The sequence below is a fragment of the Cloeon dipterum genome, chromosome 1, assembly GCF_949628265.1.
Source record: "Cloeon dipterum chromosome 1, ieCloDipt1.1, whole genome shotgun sequence".
Lineage (NCBI taxonomy): Eukaryota > Metazoa > Arthropoda > Insecta > Ephemeroptera > Baetidae > Cloeon > Cloeon dipterum.
The window spans coordinates 40,484,670-40,507,844 of record NC_088786.1 but is presented as its reverse complement, the minus strand read 5'-3'; the positions used below and the strand labels follow the sequence as shown (position 1 = coordinate 40,507,844).

The window sequence follows — 23,175 nt, the reverse complement described above, 5'->3', positions numbered from 1 at the left end:
AAGAAATTTTCAAGAGAAAACAGGAATGCGGAGTTTTAAAACTATTTCAATCGTGTTTTAAAATGTCTAACAGTATTTTCATGTCTTGCGAATTTTTAACTGTAGCGAATATCCTGATTAATTGCAGTTTTTGACCATTTTGAAACAACTCCGGGCGGTTTTTTTCGCGTATTTGGGGGCAGACAGGTGTGTAGTTTAAGCTAGTTGCGGGGGCGTCGTCTGAAGAGCCTGAGCAGGTCGAAGGGGCCCCCCGCGGCGGCTGCGGCGGGCGGGGGCGGCGGCCGGTAGGGGCCGCGGGGGGCGCGTCACTGCTCGAGCGAGTAGTGCTTGGACTTTTTCCAGAAGTGGCGGAAGAAGCTGCGTTTGTGGCGCTGCGGCGTCTCGCAGGCGGCCGCGGCCGCCTGCTGGTTGGAGGCGGGCGGCGGCGGAGGGGCGGCGGCGGGGGTGGTGCGTCCGCGGATCAGCAGGCTGGTCACCCTGCGCAGCGCCTCTCGCGGCGACGACCGGTGGAAGAACTTGGGCGGACTCATGTTGGGCGGCAGCGTGTGCGGCTTGCGGCCCCCGCCGCCCCCGCCCCCGTCCGCCCCCCAGCCGGCCTGCTCGAGGTGCTCCGTCGACCGGGCCGCCGGCCGCCGCTGCTTGGGGTACCAGCCGCGGCCGGGCCCGCACAGCGCCGCCCCCTCCTCCGACAGGGACGACCTGAGCACGGGGATGCCCAGGGCGCGGTAGGGGGCGCGCGGGATGTCGCAGCCCCGCGAGAAGACGGGCGTTTCCGGTAGCGACGCGTGCGGCGGCACCGCCGGTGCTCGGTGCTTCTTCCGCCCCGTCGCCGCCCCGCCGCCCCTGCGAGGGGTGGCGCCCCCCAGGTCTGGCGGCAGCGTGCAGCCCTGAAACACCAAAAGAGGGGAAATTTTGATTAATTCCGTTCTCTATTGCGTCGTCAGATTTAAACTTGTCCTACATTTGAACTTTTGAAAAGTGGAAAAAATTAACAGATGGCGCCACCGTATACTTTCGTATTAAATTAAATTTTAATTCACTTCCGCTGCGATTTCAGATTTAATCCTTCTACTATGCATTCTTCACTTAATTTTCTTTCTTTTGACGTGCTGAAAACCAAAATCGGTTCAGCCATTCGCCGTAAAAACGTTGGAAAAGATTTTATATCAAAAAATAATATTTCACGATCCTACGGCGATTCGTTTAATCGATTATGGTTTTCAGAACGTCAAAAGAAAGAAAATTAAGTGAAGAATGCACATTGGCAGGATTGAGTCTGAAATCACAGCGGAAGTTAATTAAAAATCAAATTTATTACTAAAGTATACAGTGGCGCCATCTGTTGGCAGCTTCAAACACTATGGTTTGTGCAACTGGTGAACGTGTCTTCAAATTGAATTAAATTTTAAATATAGTGAAAACGTATTTAACTGGCAAATGATATTATTTCCATTTTATTATCAGTTTTAAACATTTTAGAATAAAGTTAAATAAAGGGGATAAATTACATTTCACGATTTATAAATCCAAAGCAATTTTAGTCTATCAATAGGGCAAATAATTATAATTTTTACGCATTTTTCTATAAATTTCTTGCTGCTAAATATATTAGACTTAAATTTCTACAAAAAAATACTTGTTAGCGCTAAAAATGCAGCTTGATAAATAATTTTTAAAAAATTGTGATCCAATTAATTCAGGATTTATCAATTTATTTGTTGAATTTAAACATCTATTTTCAATTTTTTCGCCTCGTGGGAATCGAGTTTTGGGCTTTTTTTAGCATAATAAATTTTTATTTAAAGTAATAAATGACACTGAGCGTTTAGTTTATTTTTAAATGATTTTTAAAACGTACAGAATTTTATGCAATAAAAGCGATCGTCAATAATTTCAATCTCAATAAATTTTTTCCAGATATTTCCAATCTTTTTGATGGAAAAATTAATTTTTCCGTATTTCCTAAAAAAAATTAAACGATTTTTTGCTTCATTTGAATCCCTTTTTGTCGGATTTTTTAGCTTAATTTCTAGACATTTATTTCCCTAATTTTAGAAATTATATTAAGTATAGACTTGCAATTAACAACCTAAAAAACGGAAGCATAATTTTTATTTCTGTGACATTTCAGCTGAGAGAGAGCAAGATTAAAAAAAAATCCAGCATCTTTAATTTTGGAATACGCTCAACGCTATTAATAGTGTGTAGCGAAAATAGCACTTCGTCAATTACTATTTTAGTGTGCGTTGCGACCGAGTCTGATTCATTTTTTAAAATTATTAATATAATAAATTTCCTCACTTCAACTCCAAAAAAGATACCCAACTCGTGCTTTTGATTTAATTTCTTAAGAAACAGAGAAATAATTTCCATTCAATTGAACTGGAAATAAAAAAAAAACTGTAATTTTCGTTGCATTAACCTTCCAAATGTCGAAATGACGCATCACAAAAGTTCGAAATCGAAATCTGGGAAACCTAAAAGAAATTTATTTTGCTTATTTTGACCATTTTAGATTTTTCTATCAATAAATTAATGGTTTTCTAATTTATTTTCGCAAATTTAATATCAATTTCCAGCACGCAGACAGATTTAAAAAAATATTATAAACTAAATAAAATTAAAATTAGAATAATTAAACTGTTTAAACAAAAAATGGAAGAATAAAACGAAATTTTTAATTAAATAATTATCTTAATAAGAATTAAAAAGGAATATTTCAAGGTCACAGAGACATTTTGAATAGCTTTTTAATTCTAAAATATTATCCGGTCCAAATTAAGATTTTTTCTAAATTTTTTTAAGCATTTTTATCGCAATTTTAATTTTAAAAATTGTAATAAGGAAAATAAATTGATCTGAAAATTGCAATAAATTCAAAAACTAAAGCAAGCATACCAGTTCTTGGTTAGTTTTGTTATTTTCACTTTTTTAACAATTTAAAATACTAAAAACTAAAAATTTTCAGTTTTTACGACAATTTTGCTACTTCCGGTTGCCATATCTCTCAATTAGGGAAATAAATTCGACAACTACCACAGTCAATCAACGCGAAATTTATTTATGAACATTTTGGATCCAAATACAAACCGATCCAATCAAAATCCTAGGACTAGTAGGATTTTCAAGTTTGAAATACAAGATTTTTTAACTTTTTCCATTGGAAATTGAAAATACGCGAGTTTTTTTTATCGAACGGGGCCTCATAATGGGTTCCTACCTGTTCCATCGCACGCACAGTTTCAAAGCGAGTCTGGGAACCGATTTTAAGATTTGTAGCGCCCATAGAAAAATTAAAATAAATGTTTTCTCGGTTTTTCGGCTTTGCGACGTGAACAAGTGAGTTATAGTTTTATTTTTCTTAAAATTCGGCTGTTCGTCCGATCGTCAACCACGACCCCTCATCGGACAGGTCTTGGACGGGGCTTTGACCTGAGGTACCCTGACGACCTTTTTCAGGGTACCCCGCGACCTGAGATTGGCTCCCAGGCTGATTTTTCAGTAATTTCGAGCTCATTTAGCGACAGTTTTTCTACCTAGCCTTTGCCCGACATTCTCCAGGTCGTGCAACCTGAGAAATTAATTTTTTATTTTGCATGTAACTCGGTTAAATTTTAGATCTTAAATTAAATTATTAATTTTTAAGACAAGTGTAAAATAAATGTGTAAATTTTTAATTGAAAAATTCTGTTTGGATTTTAGACTTTTATTTGAGCCAAAAAACGCTCATCGAGAAGAAAATAAATTTAATTCTTTATCTAAGTAAGCGGTCGATTACATCCGGTTTGGCGCATCTGCCGATCTCTATGCACGGCTAATAGAGCAGTTTTTATCTTTTTATCAAAAAGGCATAAAGCGACGAGTTGCCAATTATTAAAGATGCGCGAGCGATGCACGCCGCGCGCGGAACTTGACCTCTCTCTCTCTCTCTCTTCTCTCTCTCTCTTTTGCTCTCTCGTGCTCGCGCGCGGCGGCCACTCGCGAGAGAAGAGAAGCAGTCGTGGCCTTTAAAGGCGTCATCCCGCGGTACTGTTACTTATTCGCTTTGCAATTACAAGACTCGTCTTGCTGCACTGCACTCCAATCTCATCTCCGACGCACAACTTCAAACCATTCACGGAACCAAAACCTGCGGCGCCACAAATCCCTTCCCCGGAAAGGAATTAATTATTTTAAATTTATTTAAATTATTTTATTTATTAAAAAAATTAATAATTTGGAATTGCTGCATGATCGAGAGATTTAAGAGCGTCAAAATATGGCCTTTTTCGTTTTTATTCGGCGCCGAGAAGCGAGAAGCGAGAAGCGGGATAAAAGCTCTTATTCATGCTCATCGGGGCCAATGGGTTGTGCAAGTCTCTGACAGTGCAGCAAGTTGACAAACACCGTGTAAACGCGTTCACTCCGAGAAACATTGAAATGGGAAACAAGTTACAGTCTTGTTAACATGCCCGGAAAATAATTAATTAAGAAAAAATTGAACCTCCCAGAGTTTATTACCGTCAAATATTTCTTGAGCCGTTGAATAATTCCATTAAAAGTATTTTGACAATTAACTTATTGTTTTACGTAAGGCTGAGAAATTTAGACAGTTGACCAGTTGCATAAACCCTTAGTTATTGAAGCCGCCAACAGATGGCGCAACCACAGACTTTCTTAAAAATTTTGTTTTAAGCGGTTTTAAGGCATTTCCGCTGCGATTTCAGACTCAATCTAGCTATTTTGCTTTTTTTAATTATTTTGCTAATTTTTGACGTGCTGAAAACCAAAATCGGTTCAGCCATTCGCCGTAGAAACGTTGGAAAAGATTTTTTTATTTCGAAAAATAGTTTTTCACGATTCTATGGCGATTGGCTGAACCGATTTTGGTTTTCAGAGCGTCAAAAAATAGTAAATTAATTGAAGAATGCACGGTAGCTAGATTGAGTCTGAAATCGCAGCGGAAGTGCCTTAAAATCGAAAGTCTACGGTGGCGCCATCTCTTGGCGGCTTCGAACACTTGGGGTTTATGCAACTGGTCAGTTGACTTCATTTTAACAAACTGGAAATCGTGTTAATCAACCAAAAACATTTTTGAGCGTTGAAATTGTCTAAGCAAATCATGGAAAAATTCTTATTATGTAATTTTTTGTGTTTAAGTAGGGAAAAATTGTTTCATTGCAAAAACCTTGTGAAAAATAAACATTTTGAGTTAAATAAAATAAAAAGAAGTGTCAAAGAAATCGTGCAGTTACTACTTTCTTCCTCTTTTTAGTGTGATTTTTTAAAGCTTCTAAAAATGGAAATAGGAACCATCTAAATGTATGTAAATTGCTTTTTTTAACAAAATGAAAGCAGTTCTCTCTGATTTTCATCAAGAAACAGAAACCTGCTTTATTTTGCGATTACAAAAACTAATTACAACCGTCCTAAGCAAAAATTAGCACTTTTTTAGACAAATTTAGGTACATATCCGGTTGAAATTGTGTAATTAATGTTCATTTGAAAGTCCTGGAACGATTGGAAGCTTAATAAAAATTTCCCAACTATAAATATAATGTTTCCTAATTATTTTCGAAATAAATGGTTACTTCACGTAGAGGTTTCACCAATTTGGTAATGCGTAAAATTGCTCCAATGGTGTTTGGCGGGGGGAAAACTGCCAGTTTGGAGTATTTCCACCTTTTTCTGAATTTTTGCCGCGGAAAGATAACATTTCGCGTAAAAAAACCCGGAAAGTTTGGAAAATTGGTGAAACTAGTGGCTTTTATACCAATTTTTGTTTTTGGTCGTCTATTAGGTGGTTTTTTTTATCTCTAATTAAAATGTATGTGTTTTGGAATAATGAGCAAAATTGCTGAAAAAATGCACAAAACAGCTTTTTGCAATCCAGAAAAATGTTGGTTTTTGGAAAAAAATCAGATTTTAAATTATTTTAAAATTTTATTATTTGATTTTCTGTTCGTTTGGAATTTTAGGAAAATTTTTATCGCTGCGCAAATTCCAAATATGCTTCTTTTTTAATTAAGTCTCACTTTTCAAGAAGTTTATGGCAATTTTTATTAAATATTAAACATTGAATTATCATCCCTTTTGGACGATATATTAAAAAATAAAAACAATTGACGCACCTGGTGGGCTTTGAGCTGGTCTCTGAGTCCCTTTCCGATGCCGGCGTCGACGGAGCGGGTCTTGAGGGTGTTTGGGGGCGAGGGGAGGGGCCTGTGGGGCACGGTGGGCGAGTCGCGGGCCACCGGGGGCACGGGGAAGCTGGCCGAGGTGGGCAGCAGCCGCGGGGACGGAGGCAGCGGGCGGTCGGGGGTGAGCGGCGTGAGCGGCGTCGGCGGCAGCGGCTGCTCGGCGAACGACGACCGGTGCTCGGGCACCGCGGGCACCGCGGGGCCCTTGTGCTCCGGCACGGCCGGCTTCTGGTCCGAGAAGGTCGGCGCCAGCGGCGGAGGCGGCGGCGGGGGCGGCGCCGCCGCCGCCGCTGACACAGCGGCCGCCGGCGGGGCGTCGGGGAAGGAACGCGGCTCCGAGTAGAGCTCGACGAGGTTCTGGTGCGGCGGCACCGGAGGACGGTTCTTGTGCACGCTCCGGTACTCAGGCTCTGTCGGTCTGAAATCGGAAAATTTTTTAATTTAATAAAAACAAATTTTAAAAATTATATTTTTTAGAAAAATCCGAAAAATCGTATTTTTTTAAAGAAAAATTATTTTTAATCTAGTTATTGTAAAGGTAAATTGATAAATAAAGTGTCTAAAATGTTTGAAATTAAATTTCCAACAACTTTGCCACGTTCGAAAAATTCCTAGGTCAAAGGTCAAGGTCACTAAAAATTAAATTAAGATTTTAATAAATTCCTGCACATGGAAGGAAGCAAAAAATTTTATATTTAGGATAGCCAAAATGTGCTTCATTTAATTAGAAAAAATATTTTAAAAAATGGCGGCTCTGGGTTTTTAAAATTTCGAGAAATCCGGATTTGAGTTTTTAAAAATGTGTTTTTCACCCTAAAATTAGACTTTTAATCGCATTTTGCGCAATTTTCTGTCATATTTCGAACTCTTTTTAATAGTTAAAATTTTTTGAAGGGGGTTGAAATCGACCCTCATCCCCCAGGGGGTTAATTTTGCTTAATTTCGGTGAGTTTGACCATCATTGGTATCGTTTCCGATGTTTTCCGATCCAAAAAAGTCAAAATTGAAGTCGGTTTTTCGTTTAATTTGTTCCCTTCAGTTCTACTTGATCTATGTTAAGCTTTTGGACAAATAGATTTCAATTTTTCTGTCTGATTTTCGTCAATACATGAAATTAACCCAAATTCAACGTTTTTTTGGCTTTCGTTTAACACTTAAAACTGGCTAAAATAAAACAAATTCATTTCAGTGTTCACCAGGACTTGAAAATAGCCACGTAAAAATTCACCAAATAAATTCTTTTGAGTTTAAAAATATTTTAAATAGAAAAATTATTTAAAATTTCAGTTTTTTTTGGAAAAACAATCGAATTTAGCACCGTTAGATTAATTTCTAAACTGCCTAAATTAATAAAAACCTCAAATTGTAGATTTTTTTAAATAAAAAGGAGCTTAAATTACGCTATTTACATTAATTCAAGCCTGATTTTGAATTAAAATTGTTCTAAATTGTCCAAAAGACTTTTATGTTATAGAAAAATAACGTCAAAATGGTTTGGTTTCCGGTTTTCTAATTTTTGAATAGATTTTCACAAAGTAACAATAATATTTTTAGTATTGGTTGAACGCTAATAAGGAAGAAAATCTTTTTTCAATTTTTTTTTCTGTGGTCATCGGACAGCTGGCTATTTTATTTAAAATTGTCAAGCTGATTTCAAGCAGAACTATCTAATCTAAATAACATTTTTTTAACGTAAACTAACGTTTTCTTTTTTATCAAAAATAAATAAATTAAATAAATAATTATTAAAAAATTTCCTTCCTGTTAAAAACAAAAAAATTAGAGAAATTTTCTTACGTCTTTTGGCGGGGGCGGTTTTCAATGTACTTTGGCACGTTTTGGTGTTGAGGCAGGGGCGGCGGCGGCAGTTCTTTCCTCCTCTCGCGGGGCTCCTCCGCGGGGGCGGCCGCGGCGAGGGGGGCGGCGGTGGCGGCCTCGAGGCCCGGCTTGTTGACCACGGCGAAGCTGAGCGGAATGGTGAAGCTTCCGGGGAAGAGGAAGGATTCGGGCACCGAGTGCCGGTGCGCCGGCACCGCGTTCACGTCCGTGTGCGAGCCGAGGTGTTGGCGCCGCCGCTCCCGGCACTGCAGCGCCGGCGGCGCCACGAAGCTCGGCTTCTCGATCGCCGGCACCTCCTCCGCCCCCGGCCCCAGAATGGGTTTCTTCGCGGCCAGAAGGCTCAGCTCCAGAGATTTGTGCTCCGTCACTGGCGTGAAGCCGGCCATCGAAGGCACCACCTGGATTGGACAAATTAATTAATTTAAAGGTTTTAAAAACTAATCTAATTATTAAAGAGTGAAATAGAAAGATGGTTTAGAAGAAAATCACATGTAAGGGTAAAAATCATCAAAATGTGTGCTAAAAATTACTGAAACAGCATTAAAAACGGATCTCAGGTCGCGGTGTACCCTGAAAAAGGTCGTTTAAGTGCCATAGGTCAAAGCCCTTCCCAAGACCTGTCCGATGAGGGGTCGTGGTCCATGATCGGACGAGCGGTCGAATTTTAAGAAAAATAAAAGCCGAGAAAAAATGGTAAAAAATTAATTTTAATTTTTCTATGCGCGCGAAAAGTCTGGAAATTGGTTTTTAAACCGGCGGAGGTCCTGCGCATGCGATGGAGTCAGTAAAACTCGTAAATTTGCCTGCGTTTAGTAATAAATCTTAAATTATCGATTTTCCATGTACCCTTATGGAGAAAATCACGTTTTTTTAACATTTTAAATCTTTCTTCTCGAAGGACTTTGATCGGATTGGCTCGAATTTGGTCTTAAAATAATTACGCAACCTGAGCAAGGTCGGTGAGAGTACAAGGAGCAAAAATCGCTTCAAAAATGTGCTCAAAAATACTGAAAAAGCATTAAAAATCAGCCTGGGAGCGGATCTCAGGTCGGTGTACCCTGAAAAAGGTCATTAGGGTATCCCAGGTAAAAGCCTACTTAAAGACCTGTCCGATAAGGGGCAGTGGTCAATGATCGGACAAACGGCCGAATTTTAAGAAAAATAAAACCATTTGTATGAAAATTCCGACTTTTTCAAAATGTCAGCTGTATAAAATTCGTAAAAACTCGAAAAATCATCCGATTTCAAAAAACTAAACACAGATGGACGCGCCTAATTAAGGGGCGTCAATTGGTACCAAAATTTGGGCAATCCGGCCCATAGGGCCCCGCCTGGGCCCCGAATTAAAAAGTTGGAAATGTCACAAATCGCGTTTTTCGACTTTAAAAAATAATAACTCGGCTGCTATGGGTCGTACATTAAAAAACCAAAATTCTTCAGACTTGCCGTAAAATTCTGCGTTGCCTAAACTAGATTTCCGCTACCCACCCTTGCAGCTCTCAACGACCCCAAAATCTACCCTAATGAAATATTTTGGTTTTATTTTTATTTTGATCAAAATTTCAGCTTTTTTTTCTTGATTTCAATCCCTCTCATCGCGATCTATTCAATGGTGTGCGAATTTTGAGGAAAAATTATCTAAATTTTTAAATAAATCGTAGTATTACAGTAGGGAACAGCTAATTTACAGATAAAGGTAGGATTTTGTGTCTCTAAAACTACATTTGGTGAATGCTACAAAGATCGAGAAAGAGAGAAGGGGTTGAATTGTAAAATATTGTGCATATTCACCATTTCTTTTACCTGCTCTCCTGGCGACTCGAGGCAGAGCCGTTTTCCCAGTCCGGAAATGTCCGTCTGGACGAGGCAGTCGACCTTGACGGGCAGTTCCATCAGCCGCTCGTGCACCTCCTCCTCCAGCTCCTCCGCCTCCCCTTCCTCCTCCTCCTCCTCGGCCTCGAGGGTCTCGTCCTCGGTCTCGGTGATGGTGACCGTGGTGGACGTCGCCTCGATGGTGATGGGCTCCAGGCTGAGCGGCTCCTCGTCCAGACTGATGTCGACGCAGGCGAAGGCCGCCGTCGTGATGTCCGAGCACGACTTGGGCCGCAGCAGGCTCGGCGCCGCCTCCGCCACCGCCTCCTTCATGGGCTTGGCCTTGGGCTCGTCGTCGTAGTACGTGATCAGCCCCGCGTCAGGGTACAGCGTCACGCTGTTCGTGTACACCACCACGTTCTCCTCCGTCGGCGGCATCGAGTTCGGACGAGAAATCATCTAGAAATGCAATTTTTCGGTTTTTTTTTTTTTTTTTTGTAAAAACCACATTGTTTCTTGAACAAATTGGTTTTTTTTTTACTGGGAAGTGAAGGCAAGGGTCTGAAATGTGGTGAAGTGGACCTGAAATTTTAAATAAAAATTCCAAAAATTGTCTTTTCAGGGATTAAAGGTGATTTTTTTTTTAAGAAAATTGTTTCCAACAAATTACTGGACAGAATAGTGGTTTGAAAGGCTACGGTTTGAAATTTGGTAGAGGTTTTCCCAAGTGGACCTGATATTTTAGGTCAGAATTCCGAAAATTGCCTACTTTACAGGGGCTCAGGGTCATTTTTTTATTTTTTTTTAAATTTTTAACTATAGTTAGAGTTAAGATAAGTTGACAAATAAGGTGTCTAAAATGATCTACATTAAACGCCCGACAACTTTTCAAGGGTGATAAACTTCCTAGGTCAAAGGTCAAGGTCACTAAAATTTAAATTAAGATTTTAAAAAATTCCTGCACATCGAATGAAGCAAAAAATTAATTTTTGAGATAGCTAAAATGTGCCTCATTTAATAAGAAATACCATATAAAAAAATTGTAACGTGGTTTTCCCGCGTTTTTGAAAAATTCGTATTTCAATTTGAAAAAACATGTTTTTTCCACCCCAAAATTAAAGTTTAATTTCAATTACGCTAGTTTCCAGCATTTTCTAAGCAGATTTAAACCCATTTTAAATAGTCATAATGTTTTAAAGGGGTTGAAATGCAGTCTCATCCCCCAGGGGGTGAGTTTTCCCCAATTTCGGCAAATATACCCGTCATTGGTGTCGTTTCATATGTTTTCCGACCCAAAAAACTCAAATCTGGACTCAATTTAACGATTAAATTGCTCTGTTTCATAGTTCTCACCTTTGGCCGCATAATTTTGAAGCTCAACTCGCAGGGTCCGGGCGTTTCAGCGACCTGTTGCACCTCCTCCTCTTCCTCCTCCTCGGAATCTGATCCAGAGTCCAAAATTTCATTGAGGGGTGGCGCTTGAACTTGCTCCTCTTGCTCAACATTTTCCCGCACTTCAGGCTCCACTTCTGTAACTTGGTCTTTGACCACGACACTTTCTTCTTTTTCCTCTTCCTCGTTATTAACTAACACAGTGACTTCATCTTCGACTATTATTTCCTCTGGCAGTAAATTTTCAACACTAACGGGCACGATTTCCTCCACAATCTCGTCCTTCACGGAGATTTCTTCCTCAACTTTTTCAACTGTCGACTCGACTTCAGGCTCGGAAATTTCCTTATCGAGTTTTTCCGTGCTTTCCTCATTTTGATTCTCATTGTCAGTGGAAGTTATTATGGCAACATTGACTGCTTCTACTGGTTCTACGATTTTTTCCTCCTCGCAGAGCGAGTCGCAGGCGTCGAGCGAGTTTTCGCCCGCCCTGCCGAAGCCGTTGACCCTTGACTCTGCTTCTTTTTCTTCTTCTTCGGGTTCGATGGGCACGACGACGCCGTTTTCCAGCGGCTTGCCCGTGCTCAGACTCGGCAAACTGCGCCCCCGCGAAATGTGTTTGGACAATTTGTGCAAATGGTCCGAGCTCTTCGAGGTCGCGATCTGCGGCCGATTGAACAGACCTTCTTCCAGGCAGAGACGCCGCTTCTTGTCCTTGATCACGTACGTCCCCTTGCCATCTGAAAATTTGAGCAAAAAGAGTTAATAAAGTCATCTCTTGACAGATTTAGGCTTGAAAGACCAACTGACGCCACATTTTTATTTGGTTTCCCGAGTTATGAATTTTTAAAGTCGAAAAAACGCAAATTGTGACATTTCCAATTTTTGTTTTCGGGGACCAGGCGGGGCCCTATGGGCCGGACGGCCCCGATTTTGGTACCAATCGACGCCCCTTGGAAAGGCGCGTCTGTTGATGTGTGGTTTTCCAAAATCGGATCATTTTTCGATTTTTTAAGAATATTTTTCGGAAAAATTTAGGAAAAAATCAAAATTGAAAAAAAGTGACGCAGATTTTTCCAGGATCCATCCGAGCTAGGCATCAATTAAAGAACATTTTGTGTGATTTTCACCAACTTTGACCGAGCCGTTAATTTTATACAAAATTGGAAATTTTCAGTTTTTACGATAATTTGCGGTTTCCGGTCGCCATATTTCTCGATTGGGGAAAAAAGCTCGACAAACGCCACGGTAAATCAACGCAAAATCTATCTAGAAACAGTTTAAGACCAAATACGAGCCAATTCAATAAATATCCTACGACTAGTTGAATTTTCAAGTTTTAAAAACGTGATTTTTGCACGTTCTCCATGGGAAATTGAAAATTCGCAATTTATTTTCGAAAGGGGGCCTATAACAAGTTCCCATCTGTTCCACTGCACGCAGAGGTCTAACGCAAGTCTGGAAACTGATTTTCAGATTTTTCGCAGCAATAGAAAAATTAAAATTAATTTTTTTCGGTTTTTCAGCTTTGCGACGTGCGTGAGTGAATTGTTTTTTATTTTTCTTAAAATTCGGCTGTTCGTCCGATCATCGACCACGACCCCTCATTGGAAAGGTCTTGGACGGAGCTTCGACCTGACATACCTGAATGACCTTTTTCAGGGTACCCGTGACCTGAGATTGGCTCCCATGCCGATTTATCAGTAATTTTGAGCACTTTTGGCAACGATTTTTCCTCTTTACTTTTCCGCGACCTTCCTCAGGTCACGTGACCTGAGATCAGGAATCGATTGGCTTCAGTGGGTCTCTAACTCGTCTGGAATAAATAAATCGTACTAATATCCGGCTCGTCGGATTTGTCGTGGTTGTTCCACTCGATGCTCCAGGCGATGCTGACTCTGCCGTCGTCCCTGCTGCTCTGCTCCTTCTCGCCGTCCTCAGACGCGGAAATGACGTCGCCCCTGCTGCCGGTGTCCTCACGATCGTTGGACAGGTCGCGGTCCGAACTCCACACCTGCCCCTCGAGCGAGTCGTCCGAGAACTGCTCCTCGTCCTCCTTTAAAAAATTGATTTATTATTTTTATAATAAAGACATTTATATATTTCCCCTCAGGGGGCGGCTTACGCTGGAATGGGCCATCGTCGTGGTTAATGGATTCTGAATGGGCAGGTGGAGGTTGTTCCTGGCGCTCTGCTCCTTGTTCAGCCAGGGCGGCGCCGCCGGAGCTGCCGAGAAAAGGGTTCGGTTAGGAAGATAATGGGATTTTTTTTATTTCGGTGAACGCCAACCTGCGTGGGACGACAGGTCAAACGGCAACGAACCAAACTGGGAACTCAGCTTCTTATTCGGCCGCGGCTGCAATAAAGGAACAAAAAAATAAAATTACAGGCGTCGATTATTTTTCACGGTTTAATTACTCACAAAGGTCGTCTGGGTGCCCTGGCCCCTTTGCAGGCTTTGGTACGGAGAACCCCTGCAACAGTGACGATTTATTTATTTTATTTCCGAGCGCAGTGACGGCATGCGTGCAATTTGGAGTCAGACAAAAGGTTCCCGAAAGGGGATCATTATCAAAATGTAAACAGGCGAACGGCCGCCGCGCGCATGGCAGTAAACCTGGCCGCAATCCTCGCCGAAAAACACAAATAATAAATACGTATGCACACCAGGGAAAGAAAGGAGAGCGTGAAAGAAAAAAAAATCAATGGCGAGACGTGCCGCGTCGCACGAGTCATTTCACGTGTGTGTTTTGAAAAAGCAAAATGTTGCAGAGAGTGAGAGAGATGAGAGAAAGGGCGTGATCCTCATCGCAGCGCAACCGCCAGCCTTTTTCCCAGGGCAAAATCAGCACGATTGGATGTATATTCTTTCGTCTGCTGCACGGAGGAAAAAAACGTGACGGGAATATTTTAATGAACTCAAATTTAAAATGTGTGATTCACTGGCTGAATTGAAGCTAAATTTTTCATTATTATTTGAAACAATGTTCCACCGAAGGCCTAACTCTGATAGTAAAAGAAAAAAAATAGAGTGCTTCCTGTTAATTTTATAGCTCGTTCGGAGTTTATCAGACGAGATAAAAAATTTAACTGTTGACGGTTAACAAAAAATTTTAATTAAAGAATAACGCAATTTATCAATTAAATAATTATCTACAACAATAAATAGGAATAATTTTCGAGCACAGACGATCTATTTAATCTTTTACTTTTGTATTTAATATCATCCGTTTAAATTTTGGATTTCTTTCAATTTTTTTTATATATTTTTATGGCAATTTCAAGTTTAAAAATTGTAATAAATTCAAAAACTAAAGCAGGCAAACCAGTGCTGGGTCAATTTCATTATGTTAACATTTTTTTAAAATTTAAAATCGTAAAAACCGAAAATTTTCCGTTTTGACAACAATTTGCTACTTATTCCGGTTGTCATATCTCTCGATTGGGAAAAAATCAACAAATACCACGGTAAATCAATGCGAAATTTATCTAGGAACATTTTAAGACCAAATACGAACCGATCCAATCAAAATCCTACGACTAGTAGAATTTTGAAGTTTTAAAAACGTGATATTTGCACTTTTTCCGTCGGAAATTGAAAATTCGCGATTTTTTTTCCCGAACGGGGGCTCATAATGGGTTCCCACCTGTTCCATCGCACGCAGAGGTCCAACAGCAGTCTAGAAACCGATTTTCAAAAATTTCGCGCCCATAGAAAAATTAAAATTAATTTGGTTTTGAGTTTTCGGCTCCGCGACGTGCGTGAGTTAAAAATGGTTTTATTTTTCTTAAAATTCAGCCGTTCATCCGATCGTCAACCACGACCCCTCATTGGAAAGGTCTTGGACGGGGCTTCAACCTGCGGTACCCTGATGACCTTTTTCAGGGTACCCCGCAACCTGAGATCGGCTCCCAGGCTGGTTTTTAATGCTTTTTCAGTAATTTCGAGCACATTTAGCGATAATCGGCTACAATTTTGCTCCCTTGACTTTCCCCGACCTTCCCCAGGTCGCACAACCTGATAAGTAAATTTTTAAATTATTATTCGTTTAAATTTTAGATTTTTTTAATTTAAAAAAGGAAATCTATAAAATTTGCAAGAAATTAAAAACAGTGCTGGGTCGATTTAGATATTTTAACAATTAATTTACAATTAAAATGTCAAATTATAAAGTTTTCTTCGCAGTAAAAGCAAGTTAAGTGACAAAAAGAGGGAGAAGAGCGTAAAAAATCAATGAGGAGACGTGTCTGTCATTTGAAATAAGCGTGAGAATTTGGCGAAAAACTCACACGAGCGAGGAAATGATCCTGGCGGCCTCCTCTGGCGGCGGCGGCGTCTGTTTCTCCTCGTCGAACTGCAGGAGGACGGCGTCGAGCATGTCGAGCGACTCGGTCACCTCGTCGCACCTGCAAATTGCGAATTAACTCAACTCTGCCAATTCGGCGAATTCGGCGCCCGAGGGGCTGGAAATACTGACTCTGCGGCCTGCTCGGTGGCTGCGGCGGCGGTGGCGGAGGTGGTGGTGCTCGCCATGCCTGTGGAGCAGCAACAAAATTAGAGTTTCGACGACGCTCAGTGTGGTGGAAAATGGAAAAGCGTGGCCTGCGGGAATCAATAACGCACACGCGCCCGCCGTTCGCCCGCCCGCTCGCCGGATCAAGATTGCGCTCGAGCGACGCGAGTCTTCAAGAGGGAAATCGCTGCTCTGCACCCCGTGTGTGTGTGTGAGTGAGTGCGAGGGGTGGGGGTTGCACCCCCGCCGCCGCCGCTGCAGCCGCCGCGCCGCCGGAAAATTAACCAACTCTCTGCTGCGACGGGGCGAAAGAAGAAAATAAGCTAGGGGGACGACAACTCTGACAACTCGCTCTCTTTCTCTCGGACGGGCAAAAACAAAGAGAGCGCACAATGAATGCGAATGCACCGACCGCAGCAGCCGCACTCCCCCAAATCAAAAATGGCGCCACACGCCGCGATACAAAAATAAAATGAAACAGTGCGAAATTTCAAAATCGCGGGGTTTCTTTATTTTTCGTGTTAAAATCAGGCAGAAAAATCAGTTTCGATTAAAAAATATTTCCCGGGAGAATAAATTCATTTTTAGTTTGAGAAATATCAATAATTATATTGGTGGTTCAAAAATAAAATAATGCTGAAGCATTAAAAAATGGTATACATTTAAATTATTTTGAAATAAATAAATTTCTCCCATTTTCTCAGATTTGATATTGATTTTTACTTTAAATTTAGCAATTAATAAAGTTTGAGCAAATTATAATATAAAATTAAACGAATTGATATGAATTATAATTTTGCAAATAGATTAAATTAATCGTTCTAAAGGCACGCAGTACTTTAAATGTTTCAGTTTGATTTCCAACCAAGAATCAATGTTGATCCACAAAAATCCGTAAAGAACGAAATAATTAATTGAAAGAGAAAATAAAAATTAAATAACATTAGAATAAGAAAGCAATAAAAATTATTTAAATAAATACGCTTTTCACGAAACACCTTGAATAAACGTTGATCAACATTGACTGACAAATATTCTTGAATTTACAAAGTTCAGCCAATCCGATTGCACGACTAAGTTGGAAATTTGTAGTGAAAAAAGGTTCCGCTCTAACGTAAATTTTCCATGAATTAACCATATAGTTGACGTTCAATATAAAATCAACGGCGTCAAAAATGGTACCTTCCGACAAATATTTTCAAATTGAAAATGATAGAAACCGTTGACCAATAATAAAGTCATCAATTTCCAATTATGATTTAGTTCATTTCTTCATTTTTCACCATTGTTCACATTCAACGTTAAATCAACGTTGATAGTTTTAATTTTCTTTCAAGAGGAATGATACTGGAAAAGCCTGGAAAATGCTTGTTGCCAATGCATAAACTCGCCCCTTAGGATTCAGTTAGAGCCTAAATTGACCTAGGAAGCACTGCAATTTTGCGAGAAAATTGGCTGGAAAGTTAGCGTGCTTTTCAAATGGCAATGGCTGTCTCCTTACTTGAAATCCGATTTAATTTCAAAACCAAGAGTTTCCCCAATTAGTGGCAAACACCGTTGGACAGATCTCGACGAGAGGAATCGAAATTTGCCAAGAAAATATGTTCAAGCACTGTACATGTTGGAGAAAATTGGCAAAATTTGAATTTTTACTGTAGGAAGGTCCTTTTTTATTATTGCAAATCGTTGAACAAATTGTTTATCGATCAATTGTTCATTGCATCCAACAATTCAAATAATTTTCAATTGTTGCCCAAGTATCATTCCACTTTAAAACGATATATTGTTTATTTTTTTGTGTGATTATTGTTAAAAAATGTACTATTTCCAGTATTTCGTCGTATTAAAATACCATTCGGGATAAAAATATCCCGGAAAGGTAAATAACCCTCAAATTTCGTAATGATCAAGGCGGGAATTGACCAAGGAAGAATTTGAGACGTTTCAAACAAAACGGATGAAATTTCAGGCTTGTGAAATTTTTAAGCCACTGTTTTTTCACTCTGAGAGAGGCTTAATTGTTTGTGTTAGTGGAATTTTTTTTTAAACTAAAATACTGAATTTTTAAGAAAAAGCTGACATCGATATTTTGATGAGAAAAAAAATTTTTTCATTAAAAAATTCCTCGCGCCTTGATGAAGAATTACGGTCCTTTAATTATAAAATTGTGTTATCTGGGGCAAGGAGCGAGTGAACTTTTGATTAAAACGAGGCTCATTCCACTTAAAATTCCGTGCCACCGCGGGTTGACACTTCCAAAGATAGAACGCGTAGAGTTGGAAATAAAAATTGAAGGAGGAAGGCGGCGTCGGTGGTGGCGGCGGTGGGATAAGTGGCCGCTTTCGTTCCCATAGCAGCCTGCTTTTTCTCGAGAGGAAATAATCCATTGAAGCCGCTGCTTTTACTGCCGCGCATGAGAATTAACTCCGTTTTCGAGTGCTCTGCCTCCGAATGCCGAGAGGGCAGACGAATTAAACCGGCAATTAGACGCGCGGAGAGAAAAAGGAAATTTATTATGCTGCGAGTGCAAAATAAAATAAAAATGTGTAAAGGAAAAAGAGTGCGCGTCATGTTTTGTGTCGCAACGCGCCGTCAGTGTAAGTATGCTCCAGAAATGGAGTTTGCAACACACACTTTCCGGGTGGGAATAAAAATATGACGAGCGGAGTGATTCAGATTTTTCTAAAATTCGTGAATCACCCAAAATTTAATAATATGTAGATCCTGTTGTTGTTAAATAAGGAGAAGATGGGATTCAACGCGGTCCGGATTCACGCGACGCGCAGATATGGCGTCTGGCAGAGTACGGCGGGAAAATCATGAAAATAGCCTCAGCCCAATGAATAAATTAGTTGCTATTTCTTTACAAACAGCTGATTAGCCCGATAATTGGTGAATCGACCGTTAGATGGCACATCAGGCTCATGGAAATGTAACAAAATTCGCAGGGAGTGAAATTACTAGGTTGGAACGCCTCTTTTTCGACGCTTCTGATTGGCCGCTGGACTGTCTCCTGATTGGCCTCCATTATTTCGACGCCATATTGACTTTTGACTGGCGGGAAAAACACAGATCGGAACCTAGCCTCCCGAAGAGAATTTCGACTGCGCAGAAGGTTTTAAATTGATTAACGCATGCGCAGTGATGAGTTTTGGCCTTCCTGTGAGATAAAGAAGCTATCTGAACATACTGCGCATGATTAACATGCGCACAAAATTACTGCGCAGCTTCAAAATGGGCGAATTATATTCAAACAACTGTGAATTTCTACGTCATATTGACTTCTGACCGTCAGAAACCAACTCAAATCGAACCTGGACTCCAGTGCATTGATTATTTTATTTGCTTTTTTTAAATTTAAAGGGATAGAAGCTGATAAAATTTGTTATTTGAAAATTACTTTTTTTTCAGTAGAGCAAGAAAATGAGCATAAGGATGAGCAATTTTGGTTTTCAGCTCGTCAAAAATGTAAATTAGCGAAATTAAACGTGCAATTTTAGTAAAAAAAGGATAAATCGTTTATTAAAAAAAAGTTTCACCCAAAATTCTTGGTTAAATTAAAAAATAATAACATGCCATGTCCCAATTTCAATTATTTTTAACAACGCCCATTCACACACCCCCTTTTAAAAATTCCCGCAAGCTTGTAAGCGAATCCAGGAGTGGGAAGAGTGTTTCAAATGACGGTTTTAGCGAAAGAATTTCAAAGACTTTTTAAATTTCTTTTTCAAACGTTGAAAAAACGATTTTAAGAGTGACATTAATGCCGCTGCAATACAACCAGCAATTTCATGCAAACATTTTTATTTTAAAATTTTGGTAATCGATCATGAGTTTCTAAATCCATTTAATTAAAATAAATATATATTTTTAAATACCTCCCAAGTCATTTAACTCAATTTAGAAATTCAATTTTAATTGTAAATGATTCTTACGATTTAAATTTTATTCAAGAAATATTATATTGTAGGGTACCTACATTCCGTCAAACAATGACCATTCTGCAACACACAAATTCACACAACAGACTAATCACATTGTTTGACGAGCATATATAAACCGACGCGACGCAATTCAAAGAGAGAGAATTCCTGCAGCAGCCTAGACGACCGGACCAACCCTGATTGTGAGGACAAACTGGACGAGGACCCTGTAAGACGTAAAGATCGCCATCGCAGCAGGACGATGTAGCTTCCGTCCCCGATGTTGTCGATCGCACGCCTGGGCTTAAGCGGTACCACACTTCGGATGCTGCGCCACGCTTCACCGAAGTCCCTGACGAACCCACTCGGACGCGTCCCGAGTCTTTAATCCGTCCCACTCTCCGAGCCTCACAATCCACACATATTCAGCCCCGCAGCCAGTCTACACTTTTCCGATGTCGTCCCATCTACCACAAGTCGCAGTCCACACACGCAGCCCACAACAACAACTTTAATAAAATTCATAATATAGGAAACCACTGCGCATCGTTATTCCTTCCTATATATTTGGTGACCCCCGACGATAGACGCTGGATGAAGACAGCCAATTCTCAAGAATTTTTCAAACTGGAAGAGGCCGCTCAACAATTAACAAGAATCAACAATTAGTTCAAAATGCATCGCGGCCCTCAACAATCAGGTATTTAAATTCATCCAGACAAGAACACGCAGAATTCTTCGATCAAGACCTGGCAAGTGAGATTCAAAATTTTCCACCTGCATACGACTTCCAGTCTCAGTAAGGGGCGTATGTAGGGTACCTACATTCCGTCAAACAATGACCATTCTGCAACACACAAATTCACACAACAGACTAATCACATTGTTTGACGAGCATATATAAACCGACGCGACGCAATTCAAAGAGAGAGAATTCCTGCAGCAGCCTAGACGACCGGACCAACCCTGATTGTGAGGACAAACTGGACGAGGACCCTGTAAGACGTAAAGATCGCCATCGCAGCAGGACGATGTAGCTTCCGTCCCCGATGTTGTCGATCGCACGCCTGGGCTTAAGCGGTACCACACTTCGGATGCTGCGCCACGCTTCACCGAAGTCCCTGATGAACCCACTCGGACGCGTCCCGAGTCTTTATTCCGTCCCACTCTCCGAGCCTCACAATTCCACACATATTCAGCCACGCAGCCCAGTCTACACTTTTCCGATGTCGTCCCATCTACCACAAGTCGCAGTCCACACACGCAGCCCACTACAACAGCTTTAATAAAATTCTTAATATAGGAAACCACTGCGCATCATAATTCCTTCCTATAATATAAATTTTTTAAAGGCTTGTATATTTGTAGAAGAATTATATTTTATTCAACACTGTTTAGAATTGGTTAAAATATTACAAATTTATCAGCAAATGAAAAACATTTGAATCAGAGAGCAATTTAAAAAGTTAATTTTTGGTTTTTAAATTTCTTTTCAAACTTTTAGTCCAACACTTTTCATTCTCTCTAAGTTAGGATACTTTTTAATCAATTTAAATTTTGGAAAAATAATAAAAAATTGGGGACTGCGTCATGAAAAGAAGAAAAAAAACCATTTCCTTTCTACATGAAGCTGATCTATTTTTCATGTTGCTATTTTTTCCTAATTAGAAATAATATTTTAATAAATATCCAAATGTAAATAAATTTGATTAGAATATTTTTAAATCAGAAATTGTAAAAAAATATAATATTTAAAAAAGGTCACAAAATATTTTGAATCGAAAAAATATCCTAGAAAACGCGTTTGAAAATTTATTTTGTCATCTACCTGTTCGCCAAATTTATTAAAAATAATTTTTATAATTTATTTCCGTGAAAAATGAATCCTCCAGCGTTAAAAAAATTTACCTCTGCGATTTATGAATCATTTAAATGGCAGAGCCAGACATTTGATTAGCCTCGCACGCAACGAGAGCGACACGCAGCTGAAATTTATATTGATGTGACCGCCGGATAGCGGCACATCTAGTACGTGTCCATTGAGCATATTGTGAGCGTGTGTCTCATCGCCTCATCGGCAGCAGCAGCAGCGCAATTTCGCCCTTTCCTTCGTATTTTTCTCTCTAACGCTTGAATGGCAACACACACTCACACACGACGGCGCATTATTTGCATAAAGCATCAGCGAGAGCGAGAGCTTGGCGGCGGCTATAAAGCTGATTAACAACAAGACAAAGTTATATTCGCGGCGGTGAGTCACGCGGCGCGGGGGCCCTGAGCCTCCCTGACGGCCCCAGAGGTGCATTTGCGGCGCCGGGGGGCCCGCGCCGGGCGCCTCGGCCGCCGGGGGTGCGCGGGGAGGCTGCCACAGCAACCCCCCGCGGCATCTGTGCCGGCAGTGACGTCACGAGCGTCCACTTTATCGATCGGGCGGCGTTCGCACTCGCCGGGCCGCTCCGTGGGCCGAGAATGGGCCCGGACGGGGGTGTTTCGGGTCCGGGGGGCGTGACAACCCCATTTCGGGGGGATGGCGGCGGGCCGTGCGGAGTAGGCAGGCGTACCACCGCGAGGGGGAGGAAAATCCATAATTTTCTTTGGTTGAAATTATTTTTAAAATTAATTTCCATGTAATTTTAAATGATAAACCACCCTCTGAATAAAAAACCACCCCCTTGAAGGCCAAAATATTATTTTTAAAAATTAAAAACAAAATTAAAGTACCTGGAATTGAGTAAATCCGATTTTGGCAGTGATCAGAAGGGTGGCCAGCTGCGGCCTGTTCGAGGGGTCTGACCTGCAGCGCCAGGGTCACATGCGGTGCATGCCGGTGCGGCGGGCCCTGACAAGGGCGGCCCGAGACGGTCGTGTGCGTGAAGCCGGCCGACACTGACTGCCGATGCAGTGCGAAGCGAAGCCCCTCTCGAGCGGCCGACCGCGCACGCGCCGCCGGCCGCTCCATTCCGGCGTTGCCGCGACCCCCTCCCCTCCCCCCATAGTGCCTGCCTGCCTGCCTACACGCATTCCTAGGGATGACCTTTCCATTCTTTCTTTTTGACACTCGGGAATTTTTTTACGAGCGAGCGGACCGACCGTACGCCGCCGCGCACAGTTTGTTTTCGTTCGTCACACTGTGATTATTTCGTCATTTCCATCCGTTTCCCGAATCTAATTTGTGGCTCGAAATATTGATGTTAAAAATCCTCTGAACATAGTTAAATAAATATAAATCATTAAAAAATTAGTATTTACCAATACATTTTTGGAAAGTTTAATTTTTAATTGCTGCCGTTTTTATTCTTTTTATTCAAAATGGAATAATAATAATTTTTAATATTTTCTTTTCATTTTTCAAGCATTCACCCAATCTTAAATTTTTATATAAACACACTTTGAAGGAATTATTAATTGAATAAATTAATTAAAACAGCTCCGAAGATATGAGAAAACACGTTAAATTTAAAATTAAATATTTCTGAAAATGAATAGTTTTCCGATATTTTTTTTCAATTGTTCTTT

General features: G+C 40.6%; 1 protein-coding gene across 2 annotated transcripts; it reads right to left on the bottom strand.

The window, feature by feature from the left end:
• On the bottom strand, positions 1–22,534 carry LOC135935759 (titin). 2 transcript variants are annotated; one of them, XM_065478320.1, is made up of 12 exons: positions 22,381–22,534; positions 15,701–15,758; positions 15,513–15,629; positions 13,645–13,696; positions 13,512–13,578; positions 13,348–13,448; positions 13,059–13,278; positions 11,184–11,962; positions 9,822–10,289; positions 7,977–8,416; positions 6,111–6,597; positions 1–887 (listed from the first exon to the last, which is right to left on the bottom strand). In XM_065478320.1, exons 2-12 carry the CDS (start codon positions 15,754–15,756, stop codon positions 306–308), a joined length of 3,369 nt encoding a protein of 1,122 aa, XP_065334392.1. In that variant the 5' UTR covers positions 15,757–15,758; positions 22,381–22,534; the 3' UTR covers positions 1–305. The 2 variants fall into 2 exon arrangements, with proteins under 2 accessions (XP_065334392.1, XP_065334384.1); XM_065478312.1 differs by having other exon boundaries at positions 2–887; positions 9,810–10,289.
• Positions 22,535–23,175: the final 641 nt, after the last annotated feature.